The 8,789-nt window shown below is 37.1% G+C and overlaps 1 protein-coding gene across 1 annotated transcript; it reads right to left on the bottom strand.

Annotated features, from left to right (window-relative positions):
* Positions 1–3,336: 3,336 nt before the first annotated feature.
* On the bottom strand, positions 3,337–5,917 carry LOC109065991 (tissue factor-like). The gene is made up of 3 exons (XM_042714915.1): positions 5,589–5,917; positions 4,622–4,806; positions 3,337–3,498 (listed from the first exon to the last, which is right to left on the bottom strand). The coding sequence occupies exons 1-3, from the start codon at positions 5,758–5,760 to the stop codon at positions 3,337–3,339; spliced, it is 519 nt and encodes a 172-aa protein (XP_042570849.1). The 5' UTR covers positions 5,761–5,917.
* Positions 5,918–8,789: the final 2,872 nt, after the last annotated feature.

The raw sequence follows: 8,789 nt of genomic DNA, 5'->3' as shown, positions 1-8,789 counted from the left end.
TAATAACAAATGCAAAATCAACATGTAGTGACAGAATTCTACATGATTGCTAATACAAATGGGATGAATACCTGTTTGTTCAAATGTAAAGTTTAAATGTTCCTCTCTAACAACTTTACTTAAACCATTTACAATAATGAAATCATAACCTTCGTCTACTACAGTAGCATGGATGCTGAAAGCCAGATTGCAGAGACCCTTAAACATGCACCAGGTCTGGTTAGGAGAAAGGCTAATGTAAGTATTTTGACAATTTATTATATTACTGACAATATGTATGTATTATATATTATACTTTTTTCTTGTATTATATATTATACTTTTTTCTTGCCCAGCCAACATTTTCACTGGGCCTGTCACAAAATAAACTAGCTGTTTTTATCATTGTTTTTGATTTTTGTTATCTTGTTTTCTCATAAATAAACTTTTGGCAAAAATTCAGATGCTAGTTAAATATAAGGTAAATATAAGGGAAACTAACAAATTACAAATGATAGCACAATAAATAAATAGAACAAAGATACTTATTAAACACTGCTTTAAGTTTGTAGGTGATCAGGTACAGAAATTGAATAATCACATTGCATATTCTTCACTGTATAAATAATTTTTTACAATGATTAATCTATAGATTAATCACTGTTAAAGCAAAAGTTAATCAGTCAATGTCAGACTCTGTTCCGTGTTTTGTGTTTGTTGTTCTCTCCATTACCCAGTTTCTGTCTCATTGCTCCTCGATCCCTGTGTAGCGTGATAGAACAGCTGACCGAAACAGTAAGCGGGTTCCCGGGTTTTTGTGACTTGTTTCCATGACTCACCCAAGCCCGCCACCGGTTCATATGGCAAGCCAAAAGGACATTATTGCGGCAAGCCAAAAGGACATCCCATTTCCCAGAACTGCCATGGCGCCCCAAACGGCTTGGACGTTGGACGTTGTATGGCGTGAGGACACACCTTCTGGAGGGGCGGCATTGTGTCAGACTCTGTTCCGTGTTTTGTGTTTGTTGTTCTCTCCGTGACCCAGTTTCTGTGTCATTGCTCCTCGATCCCTGTGTAGCGTGATAGAACAGCTGACCGAAACAGTAAGCGGGTTCCCGGGTTTTTGTTTTGTTTTAAAAGTCTTTTGTTTTCCTTTTCGCGTCGTGACCAATAGATGAATGAGTGATGTTCTTCATCATGGTCAATTATGTGAGGGTGTTTGTGCCATTCACCAGCTCCCTTGAAGGGGAAACCCTGGTGACGCTGTTCTGGATCAGGATGACTTACCATCCCCCCGTGGAGCTGGAAGGAGGCAGTCATACGGTGTCTAGAGAGACTCCAATCCCGATCCGGGACCCATCAGCCGGCCGTCCCCAAGTCAAGCCTGCCGCCATCCATGACTCACCCAAGCCCGCCACCGGTTCATATGGCAAGCCAAAAGGACATTATTGCGGCAAGCCAAAAGGACATCCCATTTCCCAGAACTGCCATGGCGCCCCAAACGGCTTGGACGTTGGACGTTGTATGGCGTGAGGACACACCTTCTGGAGGGGCGGCATTGTGTCAGACTCTGTTCCGTGTTTTGTGTTTGTTGTTCTCTCCATGACCAAGTTTCTGTCTTCCGTTCATTGATTTATTCCAGGTGTTTCCTATTTTGTTTCATTGATCCCAGGTGTGTCTAGTCTGTAATCTCAAATCCCATTTGTCTGTGTATTTAAAGTGTTCCCAGTTCCCAGTTCTTTGTCAACTGTTAAATGTCTTCAAAGTTCTCGTGTTTACTCTTTATGAATTAAATTCCATGTTTGAAGGATTCTCCTGCGTCTCCTTGCTCCTCAATCCCCGTGTAGCATGACATTTAAGATCAATGAGTGTTTTTTTTTTTTTTTAATAACATTAAGTACACTGACTGCAGTGAGGTCACTTTAGATGTTCATACGTCCAATATATTGATACATATGCAATTTTTTTCGTAACTTTTTACTTTCAATAATGACATAACTGGTTTTGAGGATACACTCCAAGAGGGGTATTTTATTGTTATTGTCCAGCCCTGGTTAAGTACATTTTTCTTCTTCCCTCAAAGTCTCAAGGCTACAGTTACGTGCAAATCAGTGTTTTTAATATACACAAAATTAATCCAAACTAAAAACCAAGTGTGAGATTTTTAATATTACTTTAATGTTCTGTACAGCTGATATTGACATGACACTTGGGGACCCTATTTTAATGATCTAAGTGCCTGGGCGCATGATCTAAACAGGTTGTCCCCATTCTCTTAATGAGTAATGGGTGTTTTTTGGGCGTAACGTGCAATAAACCAATCAGAGTGTCATCTCCCATTCCCTTTAAGAGCCAGTTGCGCCCGTCCCATGACAGATTTGCTATTTACACGACGGAATTGGCAAGGGCAAAGAGAGAACGCATCTCTGAGATGAAACGGAGCTGCTCGTGCACGAGCAAATAGGTAGCCTAATTCTGATACATGTGATGACTATCCATTATTACATGTATGACATTTTTATATTTATGTAGACTACACAATAATATTCTCTTGCACTGTAATCCTTCCATTTTTAATATTTGGCATGTTTGTGCGCTGTTGTGCGTTTAATAAGCAGTGTGTATGTGCGTTGTGGACCCACCTATACTAACGTGCTCTTTAAATAACAAAGAAAAAACAGACTTTAGACCAGGTTTGAGTTAGTCTACCCTGCAGTCTATTTTCAGTTCCTCAAAATAGCAACGCATTAGCAATGCGCCTGAACACACCTCGTTTTCAGACCAGCACGCCCATGAGCGCACAAATGGATGCAAATGCATTCGCTGTTTAAACAATGCGGTGCAGGACGGCAAAATGAGAACTGTATCAGGCTGAAACTAGCAAAAACACTTGCGCCACATTTCGCCGGGTGTATGATAGGGCCCTAAGTTTGACATTTAATTTTACAGCAATCAGTTACCCCACATTTACAAATTGGGTCATTGGACCTCTTCTCATAATTTTAATTAGGTATTCCAAGACTCAGCCTTATGGGTAGTACAAACAGCACATCACGATGACAAATAATGATTGCTGTTATTGACAAAATGATAATAAGAACGGCTCTGGCTATGAAACGTCCGTCTTACTCTGCAAAAAGTCCATATAAATCTCTGATATGATACTATATCAGCTATCCGACACTTCATAAAAGTATGCATTACAGCCAGAGTCCAGATGAGGGGAGAGAGTCTATTTTTTGGGAAAGTATTCATTCCCTATCAGACAAAATTCCCCAACTTTGTTTTTTTTTTTTCCTAGGATTGTTAGATGAAAAATCCCTGACCATGAAGTGTTAATGTAAAATCTTCAAAGCATTACCCAGCTAAGGGCTGCTTCGAAGAGCACTGGATGTTGCGATCTCCCCCGTGTTGTTTGTCTTGAGCACGGAAAGGTAGCAAGGCCTGAACATAAAAACAGTAACTCTCTTGGTCCAAATCCGTCAGCTCAATGATGCTGCTTTTACTGATCTTCTCTTTCTGAAGAGGCAAACACATAAAATATGTATAATCTAAATATTGTATATATACTGCCAGCCAAATGTTTAGAATAATTACGATTTTTTTAACATTTTAATGTCTCTTATTCTAACTGAGGCTGCATTTATTTGATCAAAAATACAGTAGAAACAGTAACATTGTTTATTTTTTGTTATTACAATTTAAAAGATTTAAAATATTATTACAGTTTTAAAATGTAATTTATTCCTGTGATGCAAAGCTGAATTTTCTTAATTTGTCTTCGGTGTCACATTATCCTTTAGAAACCATTCTAACATATTGATTTATCATTTAGTATTATTATCAATGCTGACAATAGTTATTAATTTATTAATAGCTACCTTTTTTTGAGGAAACTATGATTTATATTTCAGAATAGAAATTCATTTAAATATAAATATTTTGGTAACACTATCAATGTCTTTACAGTCAGTTTTGATCAATTTATTGCATCCTTGCTGAATAAAAGTATAAATTTCTTTTTAAAAAATCTTTCTGAATGGTTGTATAGACTTTTTTTACATTTTTGTTATATTTTTTATCTGTGGTATTTATTGTGCCCAACATAATGTATCATGCTGAGTAAAATAAATATTTGTAAAATTGTTAGTTTTTAATTAGAGCTATAACTAATAAACCTCTGAGTTAAATATATATATATATATATATATATATATATATATATATATATATATATAACTATATATATATATATATATATATATATTTATTTGTGTAATAGAAAGCTCAGAGTCTTTACCTTAAAAAAAGAAGAAGAAAAAAAACTTTTATTTAGTCAAAAAATTGTGAAGGTATTACTTTGAAACAATTTTCACTCACTCAATTGCTAGTAAATTTTACAAACAAACATCAGTAACGTTGATTTAAACGTAATTTTGAAGTAGAAAGTCTGAAATAGTATTTTATCGTAAAACATACTTTGGTAATCATTGTTTTATTTACAACTTTGAAAAGTTGTTTTTGTACTGTAAGTCAAGATAGTTCATTAGACTTTAAATGGTAAAAGAGCTAAGCTTTGTTTCCTGCTTATTAAATAAGATAGGAGAAAAGCAAGATAGAACACTTTATGGAAAACACTTACCTTTCCTGTGCTCTTGGCTTTCCTATAGGTAATTTTATACTGCAGGGTGTCTCCGAAAACATCCTGAATATTCAGTCTCTTTTTATCCTCATTAAAGAGAGACGTGGGGATGTCCGCCACATGCAGCGTTGTCTTCCTTTTGTCGCTGCTTACTTCTATTTTAAACTCTGGTCTGCCAATAGCAGCTGAAAGAGGATCAAAGCAGAAGATCTTCATAACATTTCAAAAATCTCCATGTTATTACACTGAACAAAATTATAAATGCAATACTTTTGTTTTTGCCCCCATTTTTCATGAGCTGAACTCAAAGATCGAAGACTTTTTCCATGTTCACAAAAGGCCTATTTCTCTCAAATATTGTTCACAAATCTGTCTAAATCTGTGTTAGTGAGCACTTCTCCTTTGCCGAGATAATCCATCCACCTCACAGGTGTGGCATGTCAAGATGCTGATTAGACAGCATGATTATTGCACAGGTGTGCCTTAGGCTGGCCATAATAAAAGGCCACTCTAAAATGTGCAGTTTTATCACACAGCACAATGCCACAGATGTTGCAGGTTTTGAGGGAGCATGCAATTGGCATGCTGACTGCAGGAATGTCCACCAGAGCTGTTGCCCATGGATTGAATGTTCATTTCGCACATTTTAGAGTGGCCTTTTATTGTGGCCAGCATAAGGCACACCTGTGCAATAATCATGCTGTCTAATCAGCATCTTGATATGCCACACCTGTGAGGTGGATGGATTATCTCGGCAAAGGAGAAGTGCTCACTAACACAGATTTAGACAGCTTTGTGAACAATATTTGAGACAAATAGGCCTTTTGTGTACATAGAAAAAGTCTTAGACCTTTGAGTTCAGCTCATGAAAAATGGGGGCAAAAACAAAAGCATTGCGTTTATAATTTTGTTCAGTGTTAATAAAGTAAAAAACAAAGGTGTGAAGTGAATTGCCAAGGATACTGACTGTCATAGTAAGGGGAGTATTTCTCAGAGCTGACATGAGGGAACTCAACCAGATCAGAGGAGACGGCCTGCATGGGTTCAGACAAGATGTCAGCGGTGTAATAGGCAGTCAGGTTTCTTAACCCTGCAGTCAGATCGCATTCAGTTGCCATCGTCCTTATACAGTGTGGCATCCGTTCTCTGTCCTGGCCAACTCTACAGTCATTTACACAGACATTCAGATTGTAAAGAAAACATTTGGAAATAATAAATTATATTACAAGAGAAAAAGTGACAGGTTGGTGCCTGTAACAAGTCCTGGGTGTGGAAATATGCAATAGTTGCCAAATCTGCCTCATGTGAGAGTTTAATACAGAGATTTTTTTTTTTTTTTTTATGATTAAAATGTTAAAAAATAGAGTATCTAAACTAACTGACTTTAGAAAAGTGGTTTCAAAGTTATAACCTACAGAGATACATTCAATGCACTTTTAATTAAATTACTGATAGAAATTTATAGAAAACTGAGTAGAAATTAATATCAAAATACATAATAAACACTAATTTCCCTTATGCTTCACACTTTTATCAGTTTATGGCCATGTTCAGATTGCAGAGTGAGAAACCTTTTGATATAATCAATGAATTATGACTTGATTGGTCAGAATCAATATGATCTAGTACTGTATTAGTAAATAATATTAGATAACGGCCATACAACAAGGCAACAGCAATATTTATTGAGTCTTTTCACTATTGTATTAAAATAAAACATCCTATGCAATATATGAAGCTCATCTGTACATACTGTACATTTTATGTTAAATCTGCAAGGGGAAACTGTAACAGATTTTTTTTTTAAATATTGTTCACTATTATTGAAACAATATCTTTTGACGTGTTGTAATAAATTCGACTTTTAAATTGAACCTGGATTGGAATATTTTCCATAACTCTGATACTGCATTCACAACAATGAATAACAATAAACAACCTGACTACTCATTCCAAAAAAAAAAGACCTACAATGGACTTGTGATAAGGCTCCTGAAATAATCAGGTCTCTACTTTAAAGGGTTAGTTCACCCAAAAATTAAAATTATGTCATTAATGACTCACCCTCATGTCGTTCCAAACCCGTAAGACCTCCGTTCATCTTCGGAACACAGTTTAAGATATTTTAGATTTAGTCCGAGAGCTTTCTGTCCCTCCATTGAAAAATGTATGTACGGTATACTGTCCATGTCCAGAAAGGTAATAAAAACATCATCAAAGTAGTCCATGTGACATCAGAGGGGCCGTTAGAATTTGTTGAAGCATCGAAAATACATTTTGGTCCAAAAATAACAAAAATTACGACTTTATTCAGCATTGTCTTCTCTTCCGGGTCTGTTATGAGCGCATTCACAACACTGCAGTAACGCCGCTGACGTACGATTCTGCTGACGTGTTTTCTGGTGCGCCCAATAACAAAGATAACACGTCTGCAGCGTCGTACATTAGCGGTGTCACTGCAGAGTTGTGAACGTGCTCACAACAGAGCTTTTATATAGGGATGAATGAGTGCTGAAGGTGTGAGGGAGTTGTGCTTTATCAATGCTGGCATGAATTCACACACTACTGTGTGATATAATGCAAAAACATGAAACAGAAGATGCTACCCTCCCCTCATTCCCTGCATTATTGGGCATTTTTTCAGCATGACAATTAATATATTCATTTGTCCAAGGTGAAAATCCTTCAGTGTATATGTACAGTATTTTACTCAATCTTAACGCTCTTGAGCAGCTGTGGGGGATTCTGTAGAGACGAGGTGAGCAAAACTCCCCATTTAAGATCAGAGCAGGTCATCCAGGAGTTAAACAGGACAGATGTGAAAATTTGTCATGAACTTGTACACTCAGTGCCAAGAAGGGCCAGAGCAGTATACTTTAAGTTCTGGAGGACATACTAAGTACTAGAATATTATACATTTTCTGAATTAAATCTACAGTAGGGTGCACTCATTTCTGCAATCCTTCATTTAAACAAAATTGGCTAATTTACTTATCTTACAGAAAATCGTCTCAGGTTACACATACAACCATGGTTCCCCGAGAATAGGGAATGAGACGCTGTGTCCTCTAGAGGGCGCTAGGGGAACCCCTCCAGCGTGACTATCGCAGCGTGGCTATATCTCCTTCGAGAACCAAACACACTCTTTTCAGACACTAAATTCCCTCAAGAATCAGGCAACAACAAAAACGGCCGCTAATGCATAGCATTAAGCTTGTTCAACTCCCTCGAGAGGCAACCGCGCTCATGCAAACGCTGACAAAGAACTCGAGTACAGACCTCTACTCTCGTAGTTCCGCGACTGCAAACAGAGAGGCCATCCTTCTCTCACGTGAGTCAAATGCATGTGCTTCCATACACAAGGCTTGAAGACAAAGAAGAAGATGACCTATTCTGCAGGTACTATTTTATGCCCGCAAACACTTTATTGTTTACGTCATAGGCTGCCTCCTGCAAATGTCAAGTTCATTGTAATTTTTTCATTCATGCTTCAGACACCGGTCATGTTGGAGGCGTTCCCCTAGCACTCTCTAGAGGACGCAGCGCGGAGTTCCCTTTCGAAATGGAAATTGGCATATATTTTGTTGTTTTTATTAATTATATGCAGTGGTGGACGAACAGTGTTGGGGAGTAACTAGTTACATGTAACGGCGTTACGTAATTTGATTACAAAATAAATGTAACTGTAATCAGTTACAGTTTCTAAGAAAAACTTATGAAACTAAAGTCTTACTAAAGTTACTTATGAAAATGTTAACGATTACAAAAGGGATTACATTTGAATATTTACACACATCCACATACAGATTTAATTGATTTCTTTCCCAAATTGCTCTGACTGTTCTGAGACATACGACCATATAATTCCCGCGATGCAGAAAACACAGTCTGTTTCGTAGAATCCAGTAATAAAAACGGAATTCCTATCCACCTTTTTCCTGACGTAAAAATGGGCGCTGCCATTTGTAAATTCTATGGGTCTAGCTTCCGGTCTAATTTGCGTCCAGCTATTTTTAGCTGTACGAAACAGTTTGTTTTGCTGCTTGATATTGAGAATTGGTGTGTCCTATCATATTATTTTAATCTGTTATCTTAATTAAGAACACACTGGTTTGTACTGCAAACAGTTTTACCATTTACTGCACGTTGTTATTCTCCTCGTTATTTA

This window comes from Cyprinus carpio, chromosome A24, assembly GCF_018340385.1.
Source record: "Cyprinus carpio isolate SPL01 chromosome A24, ASM1834038v1, whole genome shotgun sequence".
Taxonomy (NCBI): domain Eukaryota; kingdom Metazoa; phylum Chordata; class Actinopteri; order Cypriniformes; family Cyprinidae; genus Cyprinus; species Cyprinus carpio.
The sequence above is the reverse complement of the archived record's forward strand: the minus strand, read 5'-3'. Positions and strand labels throughout refer to the sequence as shown.

Bases quoted from the DNA above. Each gene is read 5' to 3' on its own strand.
- LOC109065991 (XM_042714915.1), bottom strand. From the start codon at position 5,760: ATGCCACACTGTATAAGGACGATGGCAACTGAATGCGATCTGACTGCA. The intron at 4,807-5,588 runs GTCAGTATCCTT...ATCCTCTTTCAG, and splicing joins ATACTCCCCTTACTATGACA to CTGCTATTGGCAGACCAGAG. The intron at 3,499-4,621 runs GTAAGTGTTTTC...TTGCCTCTTCAG, and splicing joins AAGCCAAGAGCACAGGAAAG to AAAGAGAAGATCAGTAAAAG.